The 27998-nt window shown below is 43.7% G+C and overlaps 1 protein-coding gene across 4 annotated transcripts in view; it reads left to right on the plus strand.

Moving 5' to 3' along the window:
- The window catches only part of LOC124612295 (potassium voltage-gated channel protein Shaker), a 1192356-nt gene that overhangs the window by 742097 nt on the left and 422261 nt on the right, over positions 1 to 27998 (plus strand). For all 4 annotated transcript variants that reach the window (XM_047140405.1, XM_047140403.1, XM_047140404.1 and 1 more), the window contains exon 3: positions 25247 to 25512. In XM_047140405.1, the coding sequence (XP_046996361.1) occupies positions 25247 to 25512 (266 nt within the window). The remainder of the gene's footprint in view (positions 1 to 25246; positions 25513 to 27998) is intronic.

A 27998-nucleotide genomic window follows, 5' to 3' on the forward strand; every position in this document is an offset into this window, starting at 1 on the left:
GTGCCGAATGAACAAACCTCGGTGCCGATAACGACTCCCATGACCTTCATGTTATCCAGGAAGCCCTTAAATCCGTCGTTAAAAATTGCGCACGCCCAAATTTTTTCGATCTGGACGACTTTTATACTCGAAAACGTGCGTTTTGGAGCATAAGATCAAATTTATGAATTCAGCGGATCGTTGTTGTTCTGCTTATAGAGTCCAAGGTGTTCTCCATCAAATTGCCGTCAGTCATGTATTTGTACACATCAGCAATACCTTCAATAACTGCACTCCTCGGTGGTGGTTTATGATCTAAAGTCTCCACTGTCTCGTTTGTCTCAGCTTGCTTGTGATTACACAAACTTTCAGAACAGTAACGGTCCTGTAGATAGAATTCGTTGAGGTCTTGTGCTAAAGTGTCACCATGAACACTTTTTTCATCTCACTTTTGTCAAAAGCGATTACTTGAGACATCTGGTGAACAAGAACAATATTGATATCGTTATTTTCTTCCACATAGAATGTTACAATAGCTTCACAGACAAGGAGATTTCGATAGGAGTCGCAAACGGCTCAAATACCGAGTGTGGCCAGAGTGGGAAGATGCGCGCTTCAACTGAAACGTGATTTTCAGGTATAAAGAATAATTTCCCGATAAAATCCTTTTGACTACATATTTCTTAAAAGGCTATAAGGAGTCAAAAATCAAACAAAAAAAAAAATTTTTTTAATCCCAGAGACCAGACAACATCCTTAAGTCACTCGAGCATTGTGGTTTGTGTAATGAGAACGCTTCGAGAAATTGAAGTAAACTGCCTGCCTACATTTTTTAATAGATACTAAATTAATTTATCATGTGGAAGTAATATTTAGCAGTTATGATAGTTCCCTTTTTTCTAGATTTCTCTCTTTTGAAGGCTTGATTCTGCTTAAGCCAAAGTTCACATATGTCATTTTTACATTTAAAGAAGCCAAATTTTGGGGCAGTCTGAGAAAAACAATGAGTTTCTTAAAAAGTGCTCTACAAGAGCCACGAAATTTATACCTGCCATTCGGACATCAGCCTGCAGTATTTTGTCCTTGTAATAAGACAAAAATTGGATTTACGTGCCACGACAGAGCTACTGGCAGGACTGGGGCAGATGCAGTGGCCATGGACAGAAAGTATCGGAATTTTGCATACATGGCATACGATATAGTAGGAAGAATACACGATCAAATTTTTAAGTGATGTTAAGGCATAGAGGGTGCGAAATCTGGAACACAGAGCTGTCACCTCTGGCAGGAAAATTGACTCAAGCATGGCTGGATATTGAGTCGAAGTGAACTTTGATAACAGGCATGGGTACACCATTTCATATTTCTCAACTACACTCCTGGAAATTGAAGTAAGAACACCGTGAATTCATTGTCCCAGGAAGGGGAAACTTTATTGACGCATTCCTGGGGTCAGATACATCACATGATCACACTGACAGAACCACAGGCACATAGGCACAGGCAACAGAGCATGCACAATGTCGGCACTAGTACAGTGTATATCCACCTTTCGCACCAATGCAGGCTGCTATTCTCCCATGGAGACGATCGTAGAGATGCTGGATGTAGTCCTGTGGAACGGCTTGCCATGCCATTTCCACCTGGCGCCTCAGTTGGACCAGCGTTCGTGCTGGACGTGCAGGCCGCGTGAGACGACGCTTCATCCAGTCCCAAACATGCTCAGTGGGGGACAGATCCGGAGATCTTGCTGGCCAGGGTAGTTGACTTACACCTTCTAGAGCACGTTGGGTGGCACGGGATACATGCGGACGTGCATTGTCCTGTTGGAACAGCAAGTTCCCTTGCCGGTCTAGGAATGGTAGAACGATGGGTTCGATGACGGTTTGGATGTACCGTGCACTATTCAGTGTCCCCTCGACGATCACCAGTGGTGTACGGCCAGTGTAGGAGATCGCTCCCCACACCATGATGCCGGGTGTTGGCCCTGTGTGCCTCGGTCGTATGCAGTCCTGATTGTGGCGCTCACCTGCACGGCGCCAAACACGCATACGACCATCATTGGCACCAAGGCAGAAGCGACTCTCATCGCTGAAGACGACACGTCTCCATTCGTCCCTCCATTCACGCCTGTCGCGACACCACTGGAGGCGGGCTGCACGATGTTGGGGCGTGAGCGGAAGACGGCCTAACGGTGTGCGGGACCGTAGCCCAGCTTCATGGAGACGGTTGCGAATGGTCCTCGCCTATACCCCAGGAGCAACAGTGTCCCTCATTTGCTGGGAAGTGGCGGTGCGGTCCCCTACGGCACTGCGTAGGATCCTACGGTCTTGGCGTGCATCCGTGCGTCGCTGCGGTCTGGTCCCAGGTCGACGGGTACGTGCACCTTCCGCCGACCACTGGCGACAACATCGATGTACTGTGGAGACCTCACGCCCCACGTGTTGAGCAATTCGGCGGTACGTCCACCCGGCCTCCCGCATGCCCACTATACGCCCTCGCTCAAAGTCCGTCAACTGCACATACAGTTCACGTCCACGCTGTCGCGGCATGCTACCAGTGTTAAAGACTGCGATGGAGCTCCGTATGCCACGGCAAACTGGCTGACACTGACGGCGGCGGTGCACAAATGCTGCGCAGCTAGCGCCATTCGACGGCCAACACCGCGGTTCCTGGTGTGTCCGCTGTGCCGTGCGTGTGATCATTGCTTGTACAGCCCTCTCGCAGTGTCCGGAGCAAGTATGGTGGGTCTGACACACCGGTGTCAATGTGTTCTTTTTTCCATTTCCAGGAGTGTATATGATAGAATTCATCAACCATAATGACTGGCAAGCAGTGACGTGCCAGTCTCTCGCCAACCCATGACCAGATGAATCCGGTGGGTAACAGGTGGCCGGCCCGGTTGGCCGAGCGGTTCTAGGCGCTACAGTCTGGAACCGCGCGACCGCTACGGTCACAGGTTCGAATCCTGCCTCGGGCATGGATGTGTGTGATGTCCTTAGGTTAATTAGGTTTAAGTAGCTCTACGTTCTAGGGGACTGATGACCTCAGAAGTTAAGTCGCGCAGTGCTCAGAGCCATTTGAACCATTTGGTAACAGGTGCCGGCCAGGGCAACAATCTCTATATCTGTCCAGGTCAAAATAACATTGGAAACATTAGGTCTTTCGTTATCTTCTTGAAAAATAACTTCTTGTAGTACTGGAAAATACAGCACATCCGGCCTTAACGTGTTATAAATTTAATGACTGCTATTCACATTACCTGCTATGTGAATCAGTGGTGATAATGTTGTGCACCCAGTGGCACCCCTTACCATCACAACAGGTGCTGACCCTCCATACATGGACATCTCCATCGTGATGCTGTACGCAGAACAGGGGCTCGTATGAAAAGACGTCACGGTGTCTTTGAACACACAATTGTTGACACACCTCCACTTCTTTGTCAATCGAAGCTGCGATAATGGGTGCAGTGCTGAAGTCCATAGTGCTCCAAACGTCGTAAGACTGTCCCATTTGCTGACTCAAGGTACATTATGTGACTGTAAAATTCTGTATGGGTGAACGAACAACGTGTCTGTCCTTTCGAGCGCTAGTCGTGTAGGTTATTGAGATCATGCATGGCGCGCAGTGTATCCCTTCTGAAGCCATTGATTCCAAATTCACTTACGAGTTATGGGATATCAACTAATGTGAGCAATAATATTGCAGAACGATAAACCGCAGTAACGATAGGCCACGACCCCTGCTCCTGTCTAATTCCAAAACTTGCTGCCTGATGTTTCCCCTCTTTATACCAGAAAAAAATGGCTCTGAGCACTATGGGACTTAACATCTATGGTCATCAGTCCCCTAGAACTTAGAACTACTTAAACCTAACTAACCTAAGGACATCTCACACATCCATGCCCGAGGCAGGATTCGAACCTGCGACCGTAGCAGTCGCGCGGCTCCGGACTGAGCGCCTAGCTTTATACCAGACTTACACGATCTTCACACAAGCAAATGACAGTCAAAGGCGATTTCTGAATGAGAAACTCGATTTGTAATCTCTCCTTATACGCAGAATGTAGGTCGCGGTACTCCTACCTATTTTAACATGTTTTTATTAGATTACTTTCTTGTCTGTCTGTCTGTGCAGAACAAATTTAGCAGCTGATTTTAATCTAACTTCCCAAAGAGTTAGTGTCATGAAATTTTAAACATAGTTCAGAACTGGATGACAATGCAATATTAACTAGCTTTCTTGTCTGTTCAGTAGGGTTGGAGATGAAAAGGTCAGGTTATACCTGACAACTCGTCTGCACTGCAGGACCTGCAAGTGGTGTGGATAATATCAGAATGCATTCCAGGCTGTATGTGAGCAGACGGTTTTGATGAGCAGAGAGGGGAGAGGGGGAAAGAGGAGACAGGCAGAGGGAGGTGGTAGGAGATATGTGAAATATATGTGACAGATGCATACTGTGAGCGAAGCTGTGGGTAAAAGATTAGTATATACATAAACAATTTTTGAAATAAAAATATAATTTCATTAAAATGTTTTAAACTCATTGAGGAATTTCACACACATGACACCAAAAGCAGAAAATAATTATTTAAATACAAAAAATTTTTATATAACAAATTTTTAAATCGGACTGGAAAGTATGAAATATTTTCTCCTAGCCACATAGAGAGTCCTAACCCCATGTGAAGAGTCCTGAAAACTTGTAATTGTGAATTTTTAGTAGCTGTGAGAAATACTTTTAAGGTTTATAACGATAAACGTGGGGTGCATACCGTAGATAAGAATTACATGAACTAGTCATGCGTTAGGTATGTATTGTATGCGACCCTTGTTTTTCGTTATAAATCTTGTAAGTATTGTCATAGCTATCAAAAATTCACAAGCACAGATTTTTAAGACTGCCTGTGTGGGACTAGCAAAAATATTTTTGTACTTCTTAGGCCAGCTGTAAAACACACTACATTAAAAATGGCGTGGCTGTTATATGGCATTCCTTCAAAAAAGTCATGGTTTTTCTCAGGCTGGCACAAAGTGTAGCTTCATTCGATGTAAAAGTGACCTAAGTGAAATTCATTTAAATAATCATTGTGCTGTAATGATGAAATACTAAGCTCGTAGTACATTCTTCAACGATATAACGTTAGTTGCATGCCGCCTTCAGTGTGTTGTATTTTTAATGCCATACTGAGTGTTAAGTTTTTATGTTCTGATCCACATGACCAAACTTCTGCAACAACACACTCAGGCTTGCTGACAGCGACACAAGTCAGATGCACCTACAGAACCACGGTCTTCTAAGAAAGAACATAAATATGCGCACAGAACAATTGCTACGCGCTAGTGGTTTGCCATTGAAATGGATACCAGAGACAAGATCACTGATTTAGTTAGTAGCAGTCCAGCCTTTTCTTGTGCGTGTAACAACCATTTCGCTGATACAATAATCGATGAAACCGAATAGAGTCATACCGACAATTGATGTAGCATATGAGCAGTGCTCAGTTAACAGGGTAGGTTTCTCCAAAATTTTGGGTGTTCACATTGATGACAACTTGAACTGGAAGAAGCATATTACTGAGCTTCTCAGACAACTAAGTTCAGTTTATTTCGCTCTTCGCATAATCGCTAGTCTTGGTAATAAACAGATCAGCCTCCTAACGTACTTTGCATATTTCCACTCAATAATATCTTATGGAATAGTTTTCTGAGGTAACTCACCACTTGGACATAAAGTATTGATTGCGGAAAAGAGAACAGTGAGAATAATTAGTGGTGTTCACCCAAGGACGCCATGTAGGCACATTTTCAAGGAGTTAGGTATTTTAACTGCACCATCAGAGTACGTATATTCGCTAATGAAATTCGTTACAAATAATCCATCTCAATTCGCGAAGATCAGTGATGTTCATACGTACAACACTAGAGGGAAAAATGACCTTTCCTATCCGTTATTGAAGATGTCAGTTGCTCAGAAAGGAGTACATTATGCAGCAACAAATCTTTGACTATTTGCCCAACAACATAACGTGTCTGGCAGGTAACATATCAAGTTTTAAATCTATCTTAAAATCATTTCTTTTGGACAACTCCTTCTACTCCATGGACGAGTTTCTGTTTCAGAAATGGTAAAAAAAATTGTACCTCTAAATGTAGTTTCATGTGTAGAACTAAAAATTTCAGTAATATTAATATTAGCACTATTCATGTGTGTGTGTGTATACATATATCTTGTAATCTGACTTGTTCCACATCATATCGATAAAATAATAGGGAAAATGATCTACGGAACATGGCATAACTAAAACTAAACTAAACTAAAACTATTCACAGTAAATATATGTGAGAGGCAGCGGGAGCCTTGTTTGAAAGAAAGATATTTCGTTACAAAACGAAGGGTAGTGTCAACCTGAACAGAACCGAACACCAGTGAACAGGAGATACTACTGTCCATGCAAACGAATTGTCCTTTCTTTCCGTGTTGTGAGCTGCGGTTCTTGCCGCACAAAAGCAGCTTTTAACGGAAAGCGTCGGGATCTCGCCCAGGCCGGCTAAGATTAACATATGCAAAAGAACGGTGCTAAAAATATGCACGGATATTAATACCGGTCTAGTTTATTCTCGCCGGCTGTTTTCAGTCACGCTTACCGCCCCACAATGAAGTTCATTCAGACGTGTTAGCTTCCGAATCTGTTCTCCCATTCAGGCGTTCATGGCAGTGTTGCGCATCCGTCCATAAATTTGGCGAATAAATACGGATTGTATGTATAAAACTGTGTAGACTGCTCAACAGAGCACCAGTTGTAAAGCAAATTCCCGAAATAGTTACTTCAACAGATCCGATAAACGCGTTAATGCTAATGCAACGAAATGTTCTAACGAGTTTCTACCGATATTATGTCTTCTGAAGAAAATCTATGGCCCACTTTTCAACAGGATATCAATGCGACGTGATTGTGACATGTTAAGAGAAAATAAAGTTTTATCAGCAATCCTGCTAAGTCAAACTGAATCCATCAGCAGGAGCGATAGGAAAAATAAATTTTCTTGGCTGACATCCGTACAGTCAGTTTCCCACCACAATAACTGTGTATCTTCTACAACAGCCCTCACGGTCCCAAAAACGTGTGGAATACTAACTGAAATACGTCAACCGTCCAACCGTCGCATCCAGAATAAAAGACGGGAGTTTGATTGACATTACAGCTGAGAACTGAACAAACATCCACAAGCACTGCTGTGGTCGCCCCGCACATGTTGATGCTCTTAGCGCGACCTCTCTATTTTTCGTACTTCGGAATGTTTTATTAGTATGGCAGTCGTGCTCTTCGTAAGTTTGTTAGTGGTGGTTACTAGTATCGTTAAGATTATGCGACCATTTAATCCACAAAACAAAATAACCAGTCATTATTTTGTTCAGGATGTTGGAGCGTCATGTAATCATAGCCAACAACAAACACAGAAATCACACATCGATGGCAGTGTGGGACGACCGTATTCTCTTAATGTCAACGCCCACGTTAAATTAAAATCTGGAGACACTAATAACAGTCACACACGAATTCACAAACAACATAAATCAGAAATGATCTTAAAAACTTTGAAAAACTAACAGTTGTATTCACAAAAAGAAACGATATTTACTCTAATAGTGCACTAGCTAGTAACATGGGTTACAGTTGTTTGTTATTTGTTATTGTGTCTTCTATTGCTCATTTTCTTTAGTTAATACAGTTAAGTAAACCTTCAAAAATAATAAGAGAGTTGCAGTTTCTTCGCCGAGAATTAATTTGTTCAAGAACGTTGGAAAAACTGGTACAGTGATGTTTATGTCAGAATTGCTAATTACTAATTTGGAAAAAAAGAGAAGACCAGCCAGTTCAGTTACTCTGTACAAATATAGACACTGTCACTGAAGAGTTGGGTTTTATGTGTCAACGGCGTTGGTTTAACACTGGATATAAAGTTTAAACGTCAATGTCCAGATTATAGTAGACACGATCCTACGGTCAGAATAAGCTTGTACTACACTTCAAAACACATTTATCTTACAAAACCACTGCTACTTCTGAATATATATTCGTCCCTTTCAAACTACAACAATAAATAAGATGTTCGTAGATAATTAGTAGTCGGTTGGCTACTGTTGGGTAAAGTTGAGTAATAATGGTCAAGTAGTTTCAAATAACACAGAATGTGGTAGTAAATTTCTCTCTGTGAGTTACTACGAAAAAGTGTAAGCATTAATAAAATAGAGGGCGCCTACCGTTCTATATATGCACACACACTGGGCTCCATTTTTCTGAGGTGTTCAGAGTCGACATAGTCATACACTACACATTTAATCAGCACAACACAGCATACAGCATAAACGTGGCAGAATTAGAGCGAAACTGTCCGAAAGCCCAACCACCAATTAAGAATCTCATAAACCACTTACATTATAAGACTAAGCGCAAAACTCCTAAGCCAAACCACAAACTTTCCAAGTGTCTCAAGAACTGAGGAAACGTAACAGTGTTGACGCTGATCCCTCAGCTGTGTTAGTGCTAAGCTTAACTTATTTCTTCTTCGGTAATAGTAACACTAATAACAAATGTCCCAATGCCACGTTTCATAGTTTCCCTTTTGTCCATTCATTTCGGTATTCAGACCACAACCACACAATTATAATGCGTGCCACACTTCAGTTTTATTCAGACAGTAGTGTTACACATTGTCCATAGGCCAAAGTAAGGCATCTGTAACGACTTACCACATGACCCTATCAAGAGAATAATGTAAGGCACACCACCCCTAAACCCTCTCAGTAATGGCGTCACTCTTGTAACTTTTATACTTTAACTTCTCTGTCTGTGTTACTGTCTATGTAGTGTTACTGTATGCTCGTTAGTAGCTCTATGTGACCATTTTCTATCTGTATCGAGTCCCTAAGTGTATAATTACGTCCAATCCCTATAAACACTACGCATGTGACCTTCTACAGGTTAGGCATGTTACATAGGAACTATTGCAGAAGACAAACTCTTACGGAGTTGGTTACCTACTTCGTCTTCCGTTATAGTAGTTGCATATCTTCATCTACAAACACTATGTGATCAAAAGTATCCGGACACCCTCAAAAACATACGTTTTTCATATTAGGCGCATTGTGCTGCCACCTACTGCCGGGTACTCAATATCAGCCACCTCAGTAGTCATTAGACACCGTGAGAGAGCAGAATGGAGTGCTCCGCGGAACTCACGGACTTCGAACGTGGTCAGGTGATTGGGTATCACTTGTGTCATACGTCTGTAGGCGAGATTTGCACGCTCCTAAACATCCCTAGGTCCACTGTTTCCGATGTGATAGTGAAGTGGAAACTTGAAGGGACACGTACAGCACAAAAGCGTACTGGCCGACCTCGTCTGTTGACTGACAGAGACCACCGACAGTCGAAGAGGGTCGTAATGTGTAATAGGCAGACATCTATCCAGAGCATCATACAGGAATTCCAGACTGCATCAGGATCCACTGCAGGTACTATGACAGTTAGGCGGGAGGTGAGAAAACAAGAATTTCATGGTCGAGAGGCTGCTCGTAAGCCACACATCACACCGGTAAATGCCAGACGACGCCTCGCTTGGTGTAAAGAGCGTAAACATTGGTCGATTGAACAGTGGAAACATATTGTGTGGAGCGACGAATCACTGTACACAATCTGACGATCCGATGGCACGGTGTGGATATAGCGAATGCCTGGTGAACGTCATCTGCCAGCGTGTGTAGCGCCAACAGTAAAATTCGGAGGCGGTGGTGTTATAGTTTGGTCGTGTTTTTCATGGAGGGAGCTTGCACCCTTTGTTGTTTTGCGTGGCACTATCACAGCACAAGCCTGCACTGATGTTTTAAGCACCTTCTTGCTTCCCACTGTTGAAGAGCATTTCGGGGATGGTGATTGCATCTTTCAACACGATCGAGCACCTGTTCATAATACACAGTCTGTGGCAGAGTGTTTACAAGATAATAACATCCTTGTAGTGGACTGGCCTGCACAGAGTCCTGACCTGAATCCTACAGAACACCTTTGGGATGGTTTGGAACGCCTACTTCGTGCCACGCCTCAACGACCGATATCGATACCTCTCTGCAGTGCAGCACTCCGTGAATAATGGGCTGCCATTCCCCAAGAAACCTTCCAGCACGTGATTGAACATTGCCTGAGACAGTGGCAGCTGTCATCAACGCTAAGGGTGGGCCAACACCATATGGAATATCAGCATTACCGATGGAGCGCGCCACGAACTTTTAAGTAATTTTCAGCCAGGTGTCAGGATACTTTTGATCGCACAGTGTAAATACTCCGTAAACCAACTTCGGTGTGTGGCGGAGGGTACCTTCAACCTCTAGTAGTCATTTCCTTTCCTGGTCCATTAGCAAATACAGCGAGGGAAAAACGACTGTCTGTATACATCCACACAACCTCAGTTTCTCCTGTCTTCGTAGTCCCAACGCGAAATGTACATTGGAGGCAGCAGGATCGCTTTGTAGTCAGTCGCAACCGCCGGTCGTATAAATTTTCTCAGTTGTGTAGAAAAGAACGTCTTCTTGCATCCTTGGTTTCCCATTTGCGTAAACGAAATATCTCCGTAATACTCGTGTGTTGATCGAGCCCATCGCTTAGCAGTTTAGTAGCACGCTTCTCAATGGCTCCGATGTCTTCCCTTAGTCCGATCCGGTGTAGATCTCAAACACTTGAGCGATATTCAAGAATGGGTCGCATTACTGTTCTATACGCAGTCTCTATTTAAAGATTATCTACACTTCACTACGATTTCCTGCATCGATCTTAACACACTTCCGCTCTTCACAGCAGCCTACAACAGTCTAACAACGACGACTTCGCTCCCTCGTGTAGAACTGGCTATTTTTGACTTCAGTTTAATTTAGTAACGTCGCCGTACCTGAACTTCCCCTAGTACAATATTTACAAAATTGTGTAAAGTCAATTGTCTATATAAACTACAGGTAATATAACAGGAAAAAATAATACAGTGGCATATCTACACCAGTACAAATAATGCTTTTACTGTGTGCGTAATAATAAACGCTGCATAAAGAGCGCTCAATTCAAATTTAAGAAAAATGTTACTGTAAACTATGTAATAAGGCAAAATAGTGTTGTGTTATTATTTAATTTTCGCGGCTCGTTTGGTTTTCCACCCTACCAGCTGGTTGCACCTGAGCTGGTCAGGCACTTAAACTCGCCAGTGGGCGCTGGTATCGGCGTGCTGGCAGAGGCAGTGCCACGACGAACGTTGACAGGGTGGAGTGGCAGCCGTTGACCATCTGGTGGTACAACGTGACAGCAACTTGATCCTCAATTCAGATCCGGATTTCGCAGGGAGCGGCAGCGGATAAATACTCGCGCACGATTCCGGGATATGCAGGGAGTACTGGTTACTTCCGGAAGCCGCTGGCCCTGTGAGTTAGCTGCCGAGAAGAGGAGCATGAGCAGACGTCTGCGGGCGGTCGGTACCACCTGGACATGAAGTTGGCTGTACGGAGCGGAAGCGGCGACATCAGCTTGAGCCAGCGCAGCGGGCTGCTGTGGGCAGCAGCGACAAGCCTCGGGTTCGGTGCTGGGCCTGGCATTCCTCATCGGCCGTGCTTGTTATCTGTGTGGCTCGGAAAGGAGTTGGCCGCAGTCACTAGCTGAGGAAGCTGCTCAAGGGGTTGTCAGTTTGTTGACGCCGACGAAGTCACACGAACACTGGCGAGGTACTACACGGTAGGGCAACTAAAAGTGGGCAGGACGAGTGGATGCGATTGGACGTGAATTTATGGCAGCATTAATGGAGGAGGTAAAGACCTACAGTTATTCCCTACAGGATGGAGGAACGACCCATATAGCCGTCCGAACCTTGGAGAACATTTTCACAATCTTCATGCCCGGCAGAGGTCAGTCTGATTGCGGTGCCAGCTGGCCACCTATGTCACCTGATCTGTCAGTGTGCGATTACTTTGTGTTGGGAGCCCTCATGTCTAAGGTGTATCGCAACAGCCCTAATAGTCTCAGGAACTGCAGCAGAACACTTCAGACCAGACTGCAGCAATTCCAGCAGTCCAGCTTTGATCCACCTTCAACAACTTGCAGATCAGGTCCCAAAAGTGTCAAGAGCTGAATGATGGTCACTTCCAGCATCTACTATAGCCATATTAATACTGCATTTCCTTTCCTCTGCTGTGTCTCTTTGTACACTGGAACTCCGTTCTCCGGGCCGCTTTTATTTTCCCCACCCTGTACATCGTTGTGGAACCGGGGAAGCAGCTTGTGGCAGCGCGCAGTTGGACTGCGAAGTTCAACACCGAGTATGGCTGGTTGTAATACAGGAATCGTGGCAGCAGACTGTGTTTTTTCCTTTGGACACCCATAAATTCAAGATTTATTTGTGTTTATGTGGCTGTGTCGAAAAGTAATGGCTTCGAATCTTTATGCGAAAATTGTTAAAGCTTTTTCAATAAAACAAACAACACTCTACATCTTTATTCCTTATATCTACATATTTGCAGCCATCATCCGCTACAGGGCTCTGAAATGTAGCACGTATCATGGCGATGTTTAACATAACTACGTCGGTGAGATTGAGTTCGTCCACACAAGGAACTTCCTCTCGTTCACCATGGCAATGTCAGATCACGCACGAGCGCTGCGACATCTGCAACAATCCGACACCTTGGGTTCACTATCAGCGATCATACAGTTCCAACTTCGCTCCACGAGATTTTCATCTGCTTCCAAAATAAAAAGAACACCTTCGAGAACTTCACTTTCATAGTGACGAAGCGGATCAAGCAGAGTCAATCGTTCTTCTGTAGACATGAATATTAAAGATGTAGAATGCTTTTAACGTCCGTTTTATTTATAAAGTTTTAAGCGTTTTCATTTCCAGGGCAGCACTTTTCAGCAGATCCCAGTATATGACACCGATATCTGTTTTATGCGGAAGGTCGTGTTGCACGCAATTGCCACATCGCGTTTAGAATTAATACCAATCACACTTGACAACCTGATATTTACCGTGTGAGGTGGCGCAGTGGTTATCACTACTGTGTCTGACAATCCTGATTTAGGTTTTCCGTGATTTACATTAAGTCGTTCCAGTCTGATGCCGGGATAGTTCCTTTGAAAAGGGCACGGCCGATTACATTCCCTATTCTTTAGTAATCCGAGGCTTCGTCACGTCTCTAATGAACATGCTGTCGACGGGATGTTAAAATCTAATCTTCCTTCGTCCATTTTACATGTGACTGGACCGACACACCAGCTACAAGGCAAATACGTGGCATCCAAGATGATTCACCAGTAAACTACGGCAATAATTCTGCTCTGTTTCATGCCAGAGTCCTGAAAGAAGGGTACATCTAAAAAACTGATGTAGTTATAAAACTGGAAATTGAGATATACTCTGTTAAATAATAACTTCGTGTCATGAATTTATCAAGATACAAACAATTTAATTTCATTAACAATAGCAATACAAATAAAGTCACAAATAATTTGGTCATAAACACTTCCTTAAAATTCTGTCATCCCGTTTGTGTCAGTAAGTGTCAAATGCCCACCGCCAACTGCAATAAACGTTTGTAGTTACTGGCACAAGGACTTCTGGACAGACTAAAGCGATTCTTGGAAAAAACGACATTTTCTCAATGGAGTGAGTGATTGATTATTTTTGTAAATTTTTTTGTTTATTATAGACGCAATCACATTCTTATGACACAGTCATAACCGGTTTCGGCCATACAAAGACCATCTTCAGATTCTATAAGAAAAGAAAATTTGTATTAAAACCTAAAAATAAGTGCAATATTTAACCAGGACTATTAGCAATCTAACTGAATTTATGCGAAATACATATGGTTCATACCTAAAGGCCGCATACACTGAACACAGGTTCATGCGCTATGAAACTAGCTGTAAAATGTAAAACCCCGATCTTATATAGATATAAATATTTTTTAGATTTTGTTGCCCCTCTTTGCGCTAGATAAAGCGATTCTTTCCTTGTCAATGCACTTGCTGCAACAACGAGATGTTTCAAATCCTCTTGGATCCTCGGAAACTGTGCACAGACTTCATCTTTGAGCTTTCCCCACAGAAAAAAGTCCAGTGGCTTCAAATACGGAGAGCGTGCAGGCCAACTGATAACGCCCTAGTGTCATATACAGCGACCGGAAAAGACCTACGCTAGCGCTTTCCTTGCGACAGACGAATAGCGGGACGGGCACCTTCGTACTGGTACCACATATACAAGCTGGGAAAAATAAAATTGCCCCAAAAAGTATTTATCATGAGACAGATGCGTCACTAATGAACATCACAGAAGATCCTCGCATTTGACAACTTTGTTGTCAATGCAGCGTTGTGCTCGATTTATGAAGCTGTGGCATATGGGTAGCATCTCTACCGGAGGGATAGCAGCAGCAGCGTTTTCAGTGTTTTGCTGTACCTCTTCCACTGTTTGAATATTACCTGAGTACACCTCTACCTTCAGTATGCTCCGCGAGTAAGAAGCACAGCAAGGGGTAAGGCAATCGAGTTGCTAGTACACTCCTGGAAATGGAAAAAAGAACACATTGACACCGGTGTGTCAGACCCACCATACTTGCTCCGGACACTGCGAGAGGGCTGTACAATCAATGATCACACGCACGGCACAGCGGACACACCAGGAACCGCGGTGTTGGCCGTCGAATGGCGCTAGCTGCGCAGCATTTGTGCACCGCTGCCGTCAGTGTCAGCCAGTTTGCCGTGGCATACGGAGCTCCATCGCAGTCTTTAACACTGGTAGCATGCCGCGACAGCGTGGACGTGAACCGTATGTGCAGTTGACGGACTTTGAGCGAGGGCGTATAGTGGGCATGCGGGAGGCCGGGTGGACGTACCGCCGAATCGCTCAACACGTGGGGCGTGAGGTCTCCACAGTACATCGATGTTGTCGCCAGTGGTCGGCGGAAGGTGCACGTGCCCGTCGACCTGGGACCGAACCGCAGCGACGCACGGATGCACGCCAAGACCGTAGGATCCTACGCAGTGCCGTAGGGGACCGCACCGCCACTTCCCAGCAAATTAGGGACACCGTTGCTCCTGGGGTATCGGCGAGGACCATTCGCAACCGTCTCCATGAAGCTGGGCTACGGTCCCGCACACCGTTAGGCCGTCTTCCGCTCACGCCCCAACATCGTGCAGCCCGCCTCCAGTCGTGTCGCGACAGGCGTGAATGGAGGGACGAATGGAGATGTCTTCAGCGATGAGAGTCGCTTCTGCCTTGGTGCCAATGATGGTCGTATGCGTGTTTGGCGCCGTGCAGGTGAGCGCCACAATCAGGACTGCATACGACCGCGGCACGCAGGGCCAACACCCGGCATCATGGTGTGGGGAGCGATCTCCTACACAGGCCGTACACCACTGGTGATCGTCGAGGGGACACTGAATAGTGCACGGTACATCCAAACCGTCATCGAACCCATCGTTCTACCATTCCTAGACCGGCAAGGGAACTTGCTGTTCCAACAGCACAATGCACGTCCGCATGTATCCCGTGCCACCCAACGTGCTCTAGAAGGTGTAAGTCAACTACCCTGGCCAGCAAGATCTCCGGATCTGTCCCCCATTGAGCATGTTTGGGACTGGATGAAGCGTCGTCTCACGCGGTCTGCACGTCCAGCACGAACGCTGGCCCAACTGAGGCGCCAGGTGGAAATGGCATGGCAAGCCGTTCCACGGGACTACATCCAGCATCTCTACGATCGTCTCGATGGGAGAATAGCAGCCTGCATTGCTTCGAAAGGTGGATATACACTGTACTAGTGCCGACATTGTGCATGCTCTGTTGCCTGTGTCTATGTGCCTGTGGTTCTGTCAGTGTGATCATGTGATGTATCTGACCCCAGGAATGTGTCAATAAAGTTTCCCCTTCCTGGGACAATGAATTCACGGTGTTCTTATTTCAATTTCCAGGAGTGTAGATTGCACTGTCTGAGCGGATTGTCCTCTCCTCACAGACACTTGTGACAAGACTGTCAGTGAGTGCTGTTACTCCACCTTGCTCATAATATCTATGCAGTCGTCCTCTGATGTAAGCTGAGCTACATACGGATTAAATAGCTTCTGCACATTCTGGTTAGCGTTAACAGTTTGGTCAAATAATTTTGTTACGATGCGGACATCAGACATTAAGCACCAACCACCAATCTCGAGATTATTCAACGGCTCTTCAAAGTGCTGAAGTCAATTTTTTGATTCATAATGGAGCATTTTATTTTAGTTCACGTACCTGACAGCTGCACCAGGCCTCATCTGAAGAAACGAAAAACTGAGGATCCAAAAGACCAGGTTCCATTTCACTGATAAACCACCGGCAGAATTCAACAAGAGAAAGTTCGCCTGGGCTCTTTAACACACTAATAACAGTAAATTCGTAAGGATACATATACAGGTCATTTTTAGGGTTCTGTACAGCAGAGCCATGTGGCAGAATACCTTGCGTCTTCTGTACTGCCACTGGATAAGCTCCTGATGAATTGACACATGATACGGTACGAGGCCGTTTGCGTGCAAAACGCGAACAATCCCGGCCTGGCATGTTCCAGAGACACTGGCAATTTCTCTTGAACTAAAATATGTATTGTGAGGAACAGCTGGCAGAACATCTATTTCGTTCGCTCCTTACCAGTTGCCTAGTATTCCATTCGCAGAACTATCATTCTTGCTGGACAAAGTCTGTCGTGATACCTTTGTGTGTACAAGTCAACCGTTCTCTTCGCGTTCCTTATGAATTCTACGTAAAAAATAGCACATCAAGTTTTTCTTGATCTTCTCTGACATTGTCAATGTGGAGATACGTGAGCTGTTGACTTAGAACATTGGTGGATAAAAAAATCGTAAGTCATGATCGCTAATTTTCTTTATTGACTACCAGTTTCGGCTCATTCACATCTTCAGATCAATCTGAAATGTTGCAACAGTTGGCTTACAGTTGACTCTCTGTCTGTCTGTCTCTCTCTCTCTCTCTCTCTCTCTCTCTCTCCCTCTCCCCCTCTCCCTCTCCCTCTATCCCTTCCTCCCTTGTTCCTGTTATGAATATTAGAAGTGATACCTTATTTACACCCACTCTTGGGCGATCCAACTATCATTGCTGTCGATAGTTTGCATACAGATGTAAAATGGAGGCTCTAATAGTATTTAATTAGTGGTACACGTTGTCAGTTTACATAACCAACTACGATTTTTCATTTTAGGGTGACTTAGCTCTAAGAATACGACAATGTGTAGTGATGGTCGCATACTGAACAATATTTTAGATATGGAGATCGGAGTCTTTCTCGCTCTGTAGAACTGCAATAAATGTGGTGTATCTGACAATAGAATACAATGCTAGTGCGGGCACAAGTGTTCTGGACTACAACGTTCAGCGCACTTGATTTCCACAAGGCTCCACAGCAGACATCAGCCACGTGTTCTCAAGTTGACCCAACGACATCATAAATTGCGAAGGGGTTCATTGAGATTACACCATGGATCAGTGGAAACGTATCGAATGTGAGATGGAAGTCTCTCCATACGCCAGGTAGTTATTAGTGATCCTGCACTCAATCATCCAGGAGAACGGCAGCTCGAAACGGCAACACGGGCGAAGCCCGAAGCTGTTAGTATTATGTTACGGTGGACTTTCATCTGGACTTCCACGTGGCCTATGGTAGTAATCAAAAGCAACATGAAAAGTATTGTGGACCACCTGCATCCTCTCATCTCTTGTCTTCCCCGACGGCGAAGACATCTTCCACTAGGATAACTACCACGTGTCCACGAGGCCAGAAACGTGCTACAGTGATTTGAGGAGCATGATAGAGAACGTAAGTTGATGTCTTGAACATCAGATTAGCTTGTTCTGAACTCGACGGAAGCCATCTGGGATGCTACCGGGCGTCAACTCAGAATCCACAAACCACCGACCCGTGACCTCCGGAACTGCGTGACCTATGCCTAGACATCAGGTGCTACGTACTTCCGGAAAACTACATATCCCTTTTCGAAACCATGCCACGCAGCACTGCTGTTGTATTGCATTCCGAAGGTGGATCAAGAATCTACACTACTGGCCATTAAAATTGCTACACCACGAAGATGACGTGCTACAGACGCGAAATTTAACCGACAGGAAGAAGATGTTGTGATATGCAAATGATTAGCTTTTCAGAGCATTCACACAAGGTTGATGTCGGTGGCGACACCTACAACGTGCTCGCATGAGGAAGTTTCCAACCGATTTCGCATAAACAAACAGCAGTTGATCGGCGTTGCCTGGTGAAACGTTGCTGTGATGCCTCGTGTAAAGAGGAGAAATCCGTACCATCAAGTTTTCCGAGTTTGATAAAGGTCGGACTGTAGCCTATCGCGATTGCGGTTCTTCGTATTGTGACATTGCTACTCGCGTTGGTCGACATTCAATGACTGTTAGCAGAATATGGAATCGGTGGGTTCAGGAGGGTAATACGGAACGCCGTGCTGGATCCCAACGGCTTCGTATCATTAGCAGTCGAGATGACAGGAATCTTATCTGCATCGCTGTAACGGATCGTGCAGCCACGTCTCGATCCCTGAGTCAACAGATGGGGACGTTTGCAAGATAACAACCATCTGCACGAACAGTTCGACGACGTTTGCAGCAGCCTGGACTATCCACTCTGAGGCCATGGCTGCGGTTACCCTTGACGCTACATCACAGACAGGAGCACCTGCGATGGTGTACTCAACGACGAACCTGTGTGCACGAATGACAAAAAGCCATTTTTTCGGTTGAATCTAAGTTCTGTTTACAGCATCGTGATGGTCGCATCCGTGTTTGGCGACATCGAGCTGAACGCACATTGGAAGCGTGTATTCGTCATCGGCATACTGGCGTATCACCCGGCGTGATGGTATGGGGTGCCATTGGTTACACATCTCGGTCACCTCTTGTTCGCATTGACGGCACTTTGAATAGTGGACGTTACATATCAGATGGGTTACGACCCATGGCTCTACCCTTCATTCGATCCCTGCGAAACCCTATATTTCAGCAGGCTAATGCACGACCGCATGTTGCAGCTCCTGTACTGGCCTCTCTGGATACAGAAAATGTTCGACTGCTGCCCTGACCAGCACATTCTCCAAATCTCCCACCAATTGAAAACGTCTGGTCAATGGTGGCCGAGCAACTGGCTCGTCGCAATACGCCAGTCACTACTCTTGATGAACAGTGGCATCGTGTTGAAGCTGCATGGGGAGCTGTACCTGTACACGCCATCCAAGCTCTGTTTGACTCAATGCTCAGGCGTATCAAGGCCATTATTACGGCCAGAGGTGGTTGATCTGGGTACTGCTTTCTCAGGATCTATGCACCCAGATTGCGTGAAAATGTAGTGACATGTCAGTTCTAGTATAATATATTTGTCCAATGAGTACCCGTTTATCATCTGCATTTCTTCTTGGTGTAGCAATTTTAATGGCCAGTAGTGTTTTATGCAAGTGATCATAACATCCACCTGACCAGTGTATGCCAGCAGCAAACACAGACGTTTACGTTCGACACCATACAATGAGTCCGATAACCCTAACAGAAAACTAAATTAACCATTTATGGGTCGCGGGAAAACGTTCTGCTGCTTAAGACGAATATGAGCCGTCATCACAACCATTAGCACGCAGCCCACTGAAGATGTGTCCTACGGTGGGCGGAAATCGTTTTATTGTGGGGTGCCCAACTTCATAGGAATGATGTTCAGACTGTGTGCTGCAGTATTTGCGTTTTTAGTAGTGTTAGTGTCATGACATGCCTTTAGACGCCAGTACTGATATGGCGATGTAGGATTGAAACACAATCATCAGTGTGCATTACATTGCAGACAGTCAACATCGATCTGGTCAAGGTGGGCAGGACGTTACTCGTAATAGTGCACCTGCTCTTCGCGAGTTGTTGTTGTTGTGGTCTTCAGTCAAATGGCTCTGAGCACTATGGGACTTAACATCTATGGTCGTCAGTCCCCTAGAACGTAGAACTACTTAAACCTAACTAACCTAAGGACATCACACAACACCCAGTCATCACGAGGCGGAGAAAATCCCTGACCCCGCCGGGAATCGAACCCGGGAACCCGGGCGTGGGAAGCGAGAACGCTACCGCACGACCACGAGCTGCGGACTGGTCTTCAGTCCTGAGACTGGTTTGATGCAGCTCTCCATGCTACTCTATCCTGTGCAAGCTTCTTCATCTCCGAGTACTTACTGCAACCTACATCCTTCTGAATCTGCTTAGTGTACTCATCTCTTGGTCTCCTTCTACGATTTTTACCCTCCACGCTGCCCTCTACTACTAAATGGGTGATCCCTTGATGGCTCAGAACATGTCCTACCAACCGGTCCCTTCTTCTTGTCAAGTTGTACCACAAACTCGTCTTCTCCCAATCCTATTCAGTACCTCCGCATTAAAAGGAATACATAGAGATACTATTTCGGCATCGGGGTTCAAGAACATGATTCGGAAGTTCAAATTAACTGGCGAGTTGGGAATTGCTCCTGGGAGTGGCCGACGACCAGTTGCGCCACAAACTGTTGAAGTTATTGTTGCCATGGCTGCGAATACTGGACGCAGTGTGCGATCTTCGAGCAAAGTACGAGATGTGTCGTGACAGCTGAACATCCCACGATTCACCGTTGTTTCGAGAAACGGTAAAGCAATCTCAAGTGCGGTTCCAAGCTGTGGTGGATGTATGCGGTCGTCAATTGAGCAACGTTTGTAAACTGGAACGTAAACGTGGTACGCAATTAACAAATGTTACCCTCTGATGAGGAAATTAAAATATATTTCAAAAATGGTTCAAATGGCTCTGAGCACTATGGGACTCAACTGCTGTGGTCATCAGTCCCCTAGAACTTAGAACTACTTAAACCTAACTAACCTAAGGACATCACACACATCCATGCCCGAGGCGGGATTCGAACCTGCGACCGTAGCAGTCGCACGGTTCCGGACTGCGCACCTAGAACCGCGAGAAAATATATTTCTTTCAATGGTTTATTCGTTATTTCTCTTCCGCATGTTATAAATATTTATACAATGTTCCAATGTCCTACAGTCACTCGTTTGTCGGTGGTGGTTCTCTCAGCTATCGAAAGTTTCATTGTAACCCCGTAAGTCTTACACGCACACACACACACACACACACACACACACACACACACACACACACAAATGATCATACGCACCGTTCCCTTACATGTTCGTCTGGAATGCATTATCCCAGAAATGAATTAAGTCTCCTATCCACTTGATCTGAACAAGGTTTCCGAGGGATATACCTTGTTTATAAGGCAAATGGCGAAACTGGACATACTATCTCAAATATTCCCAACTGGAATTTCCGTGTGCTCCGCCACCACCCCGCCTGGTATTTGACTGAAAACAAATGAGCTCTATAATGGTTCGGATTTCGTACAACCATTTCATCCCGTTGGGATAGAAATTACATGTGAAGAAAAAAAACCACGCGGAAACATAAGTGAGCTTATTCAGTCATGCCACCGCGAAAGACTCCGAGGACTTGAGAAATGACAATCTCATTGTATATAATTCTAAAACCAGTTACCTAACATGAAATCATTAACTGATATAATGGATTTCTTATTTATAAACTGAGACGACATATTCGTCTTGACAAGATGACTGTTGTATCACTAAAGGCAAAACTGCGTTGCCGGCCGCCGTGGCCGAGAGGTCCTAGGCGCTTCAGTCTGGGACCGCGCGACCGCTTCGGTCGCAGGTTCGAATCCTGCCTCGGGCATGGATGTGTGTGATGTCCTTAGGTCAGTTAGGTTTAAGTAGTTCTAAGTTCCAGGGGAATGGTGACATCAGATGTTATGTCCCACAGTGCTCAGAACCATTTGAACTATTTTAACCAAAACTGCCTTCAGTCCGAAAGGTGAGTTAGATGTGGTATGCCCTTGCCTAGCACAAGCTTTCGAAATGACTACCCAGCCAATTATGCGGGCATCTATAATGAAACGCGAACTCGTAAGCACGGTACAACCGGGAATTGTCAGACAAACAAAGCATTTCTTAAGGTGAAAGAAGCAATAACTGGCAGAGAAAATATTAGGGCCGACCGGGGATTGTATTATCGACATGTAGATTGAGAGCCTGACATTTACTTTTATTTTTACAGTTCATTTTTCTTCCATAACAAACATAAAAGCTATTTACATCATTATTAACACTCTTTTTCCATTAATTAAGCCTAAATAGGTATGGGCTACTCTATATAACAAATTTTACTGGACAGCTCTACTTATTTCATGTTCTTTAAGCGCAGAAAATCGTAATACTTCGATATTCTTGCACAACTGGCATTAAAATTAATATTTGAAATATCTTTCTATTACCTTCGTACCACATTTCAGTTATTCGCATAATGCTCCTTATGTCTTCCAATAATTATATTATATTTTGTGATAGAATTAAGAAACTTTACCTTTATTGAAGTGAAACGTGGACGATAAGCAGTTGATACGAAGAGAGAATACGAGCTTTTTGAAAAGTGATGCTACAGAAAAATATTACCTGGTAAATCGAGTAACTAATGTGGAGGTACTGAATCGAACTGGGGTAAAAAGAAATTTGCGTTACAGTTTGGGCAAAAGAAGGCATCATTGGATAGGACACATCCTGAGGCCTGAAAAAAATCGGCAATTACAATGGAGGACAATGTGGAATATAAAAATGGTAGACACGAGATCAAAGAACGAATGGATGCTGCTTCCAGTAGTTTTTCGGCGATGAAGAGGCTTGCGTAGTACAGAGTAGTGTGGAGAGCTGCGTCAAATCAGTGATTGGACTGAAAACAACAACAATAACCACCACCTTCACAACCATAATTTTTACCCATTTAGCCAGAAACAAAATTCGCTGGTATATTTAGAAATTCATAACTATTAAACATTCAAAATCGAAGTATAAATATTCTTTATTCCAACTGAATGTAAATATCATTAACTTACGATAATTTTCATTCGATAAGCTTGTTCCAGATATTATTATCAGTAGGAGTAAACAAAATCTAATTTCTTTATAGGACATGTGAAACATCACCTTCGTGGCTGTTAAAAAGTGCTTTAATTTCCACTAGCGGTTACATTCGTTCGCCCAACTTCAGGTGAGAGGTGTCTAGGACCTTGCTGTGGTACACTTGAGCAAGAAGATGTTCGGCGAACTTTAGCGCTAGTGGAACTCCTGAGATGATGTTTTACATATAGATATTTAAAGTAATAACAGCTGTGGCAGAACTTGTACAAAATTAAATAAATTAAAACTAATTAAATCTTCTTTGGTAGAATTTATTTTCTTGATTAAGAGCAGTAGAAGAAATTATTTGCGCTTAAGCCTATGCCCAGGGTAGCGGAAGTGTAGAATGTCCCTGTGCCACATTCTCACGAGGGGACCTTCTGGGAGGTGCATCGAGTTATGAGCTCCCACTTCGCCTGCTTATAGTGTGGGTAGGCATCTATCAGACCGTAAAATTGTAGGTGCCAATGCGCCTTTATTTTTTAAATATTGCGTGTTAAAGTGTGGTCAGCTCTTTATATACGGAAAGGTTTCACTATTGTGGCAAGTGGGCGAGTAGCCAAGTAGCGAGAGAGCGAGACTCCCGTCCAGGCGACCCTGGTTCGAGACCCGTCTACGCAACTTTTGTTTCCTTTTTTTGAAATGCCTGTTTTAATTTATAATTAATCATGAAAATTCCGCAAGCAATTGATGAAAAAGAATTACAAGCGTCTATAAATCAAAATTACACATTGAATGTCAAATTTTGTTTCAATGTCTTGCGTTTTTTCTTTTATTTTAACAGTATTCCATAACGTCAATACAGTGGCGTTTCCTGCGGACTTGAGAAAATACAGATGCTATTGCGACGAAAATGAATGTGCATTCGTACAATGTTCGTGGTGTCGAAAGTACAAATTTTTTGATTGTTTTTATAAAAAGTATCATCCGTCGGAATGTACTCGTCAAAACATAGGAAATATCCATTAAATGAGACATACTTTTAATCCCTCATTCGTTGGTATTTTTTATAATATTCCCTACTTCAACGGAACAAAATTAAAAATACAACGAAAAAAATTGAACAATAATAAAATATTTCAAGAAATTACATTACGGTTAATTTCCTCTAAAATAAAAAAACGCAAAAGATTGAAACAAAATTTGACATTCAATGCGTAATTGTGATTTATAGAGGCTTGTAATTCTTTTTAATCAATCCCTTGCGGAATTTTCATGATTAATTATAAATTAAAACAGGCATTTGAAAAAAAAGGAAACAAAAGTAGTATATACCGGTCTCCACAAAAACAGTAACAAAAATGGCTACAATGAAATGACATAAGTAAGGTAACAGATAATTGCAGTCATAAATTACAGCATTCGAAGAATGAGTCTTTAGCAGTAGCACAATTTAGCACCTTCACTGTCACCTTCAACTGGTGGCAGTTCAGCATGCACATTTTCTTCTTCTGCGGCCTGAGATTCCTCATCGTCATTTCCCAGACCCAAATTAATCATTCAGTAAATCCTTTATGTGTGTTCCTTCCAAGGTAAACTACGTGGACAGAAGAGCAGTCCCGAACAGCGACATCGCAAAATACTTCACTGCCTTGTTATTTTTGTCAGTTCCAGTTCCTAACCTACACCCATTCTGTTGAAGACAATTCGGAGCATGTTACCATATTTCTTATTGTGATTCTGATATTTAAGTATTTTCTCGAATTCATTTTCCATATACATCTTGTATTCAGTATGTTCATCGCTCCCAATATTGTGAAAAACATAACTCGGCTACTCGCTTACTTGCCACAATAGTGAAACTTTTCTGTATATAAAGAGCTGCCCAAACTTTAACAGGAAATACTTCAAAAACGAGGCCGCATTGGCACCTACAATTTTAGGGTGTGATAGGTGCCCATCCACACCATAAGCAGGCGAAGTGTGAGCTTATAATGCGATGCACCTCCCAGAAGGTCTCCTCGTCAGTAATGAACTTGCGAAATACTTAACAGTAATGAATAAGACAAATGAAATAAGATGGTTGTTTCATAGCATACCCGCATCCGATGTCTTAGCATCACTCGGCTGGTAGCCCAGTGCAGTTGTCTGACGAGGCTGTTGTCGCTGTGCTTGTTGCAGGTCAGCGGTCTGAGGTTCGAGACTCAGCTGCGGACGTTGAACCAGTTCCCAGACACGCTGCTCGGAGACCCCGCCAGAAGGATACGCTACTTCGACCCGCTCAGGAACGAGTACTTCTTCGACCGCAACCGTCCCAGCTTCGACGCCATTCTGTACTACTACCAGAGCGGCGGCAGGCTGCGGCGCCCCGTCAACGTGCCGCTCGACGTCTTCTCCGAGGAAATCAAGTTCTACGAGCTGGGCGAACTAGCCACCAACAAGTTCAGGTGCGCCTCTCACCACACACCACCCCAGAGTGACGCCCACAAGCGTCGGACGTCGTGATCCTTCAGACGAGCATCACTGCTACTCAGGAACCCTTCCAGTCGCTCTTTCTACGGCCGATTCACTCCAGACACAGAGTTTCTATTATTCCATTCACACAGATAACCAGTCAGACTGGAACGCTGTAATAGGTTTCAACCAGTCAGTCTGGAGCGCCGTTATATTCAGAAATTTCTCCAAGCTTCACGTCTCAGCAGCGTAATAGGGCAGGGCGAAAAGTTCGCGGCCTGAAAGAAATTGTTCTGACTGTCGTCTGCCTTAAATAAGTTGACATTTGACGTTCAAAGTCCAAATATCCATCGTTATAGTGAAAGGTACTGCCCGCATGGTCTCCATGATAACAGAAAGTTTAAAGTCTCTCTCTGCCACAAAAATCACGTTAAAATGTCTCTTTAGTACCTCTAAGCGTGTAAAAAAATATGCTTTTCTTCTTTTTCTTTTCCCTATTTTAACGGCTTTCCGGGATGGCTTTCCAGTTTCAGTTCTTAGTCCTTCACTGTTTCAGTGTGTTCCTTTCTCCTCTCTTCACACCACTTCCTGCCCTTTTAAAACTTTTCCCACAAATATATCTCTTTCCAGTACTACTTCTTATCTTTCGTTATTCTTTTCCAAATCTTTCCTAACCTCTTTAATCCAAGCTGTCGTTAAATTGCTGTCTAATACGCAATCATTGCTTGCTTAAGTGTATACAAACATCGTGCTATGCACACAAGGCAAGAAGAGAATCTGTGACAATTGAAGATATTTTACATACATACCTTCATATTTGCAACCAAAAAAAGAGAGATCGGCTTTGCGAGTCTATTGTCATCCGTTCTGAAAATATATCCAAAAATACTAATCACAGCTTCTACGCTGCTTGTAATATATTTTATACGTTCTGATAAATTTCGTCGTTGCTTCTTAGTTTCCAAAATGCACAGTTTTTCTGAAGGCCTAATATTATCCATATGTCTAGCTTTCTAAAGTTTCTAATTTATCAAGCTTATAATTTAATACTAGATATTGGCCAGCATACAGGAAGATTCCGGTTTCACTACTGTCTTTTAGTTGTTTATTTTCAAGTTTTTTCGACGAGCACTTTCCAGCTTTTTCCGTCTCTTGTGTCGCTTCCTATAAAGCAGATTTTTCTAAATCGTTTACTTAAATAGTCTACCTGAAATGTTCGGATTTTTTTACCGTATCTACTTGTCCACTACCTGTTATTAAATATCTGGAAACCCCTTTAATACTTGCAAATTAATTTACTTTCTCTGCAGAGGTTTTGTTCCTAATTTCAACTGGAGTCAAACATATGAATTATTTTTTAAAGCCTAAATTTTTCCCATCCGGGAAATAGCTTCAAAATAATTGGTCACCAATTCGAACAACTAGTTTACTGTTGCCGGTCACAATTCATTTTGTTTCCACAACGCGTTTCAGATATTTAAATCTCCATCATCAGGTGGATTTGTGTGCGCTAATGCGGCATGTACGTGCTACGTTTCTGACACTGGAGGAAACCCTGGCACTGAATGGAAGGAGAAGAAAAAAACAAAACATTATTTTACTATATGGTTAATAGTTTTGTGGAGGTCTTTGATTTCAAAGATGAAAAATATATAAATGTGGAAGTAAAAATTTGCCACTGTTGACAACATTATTATTATAATACACTCTCATTGCGCTCAATGTTTCTAATAAGCCATGCTTAATTACTTAATCTAAGTAAACTATGAATTATGTAGGTATGCCTACGAACTGTGTGTAATTCAACTATCGTGTTAGAAAGTTGCTACGAAAGCAAAGAGAGCTTCGTAGCAAATTTAAAGGTAGTCAAAACCTCAGACATTCAAAAACTGAACGAATCCGAAATTACTGTAAGGAGAACCATGCGTGAAACGTTCAGCGAATTCGAAAGTACAGTTCTGTCTATCGACGTGACAGAAAATCCTAAGAAGTTTTAGTCTTGCGTTTAATTCGTAAACGGATCCAAACACTGTGTGATCTTACTGACATCGAAACGGAGGACGACAGAGAGAAGGCCGAAATGCGAAACGTCTTTTTCTTAAAATTTTTTTTTTTTTCTTAAGCACTGTGGGACTTGACATCTGAGGTCATCAGTCCCCTAGACTTAGAACTACTTAAACCTAATTAACCTAAGGACATCACACGCATCCGTGTCCGAGGCAGGATTCGAACCTGCGACCGTGGAAGCAGCTCGGTTTCGGACTGAAGCTCTTAGAACCGCTCGGCCACAGCAGCGGGCCTAAAATGTTTCACTGAGTATGATCTAACTGTTTTTTCTACTTTATACCGCTGCATGAAGGTCAAAATGACATATAGAAATAAGTGATCACAAGCTAGAAAAGCAACTAAATCCGCTCAACAAAGGAAAAGCCTGTGGATATGGTGGGGTATCAGTTCGATTCCACATAGAGTAAGCGAA

The sequence above is a fragment of the Schistocerca americana genome, chromosome 4 (assembly GCF_021461395.2).
Source record: "Schistocerca americana isolate TAMUIC-IGC-003095 chromosome 4, iqSchAmer2.1, whole genome shotgun sequence".
Lineage (NCBI taxonomy): Eukaryota > Metazoa > Arthropoda > Insecta > Orthoptera > Acrididae > Schistocerca > Schistocerca americana.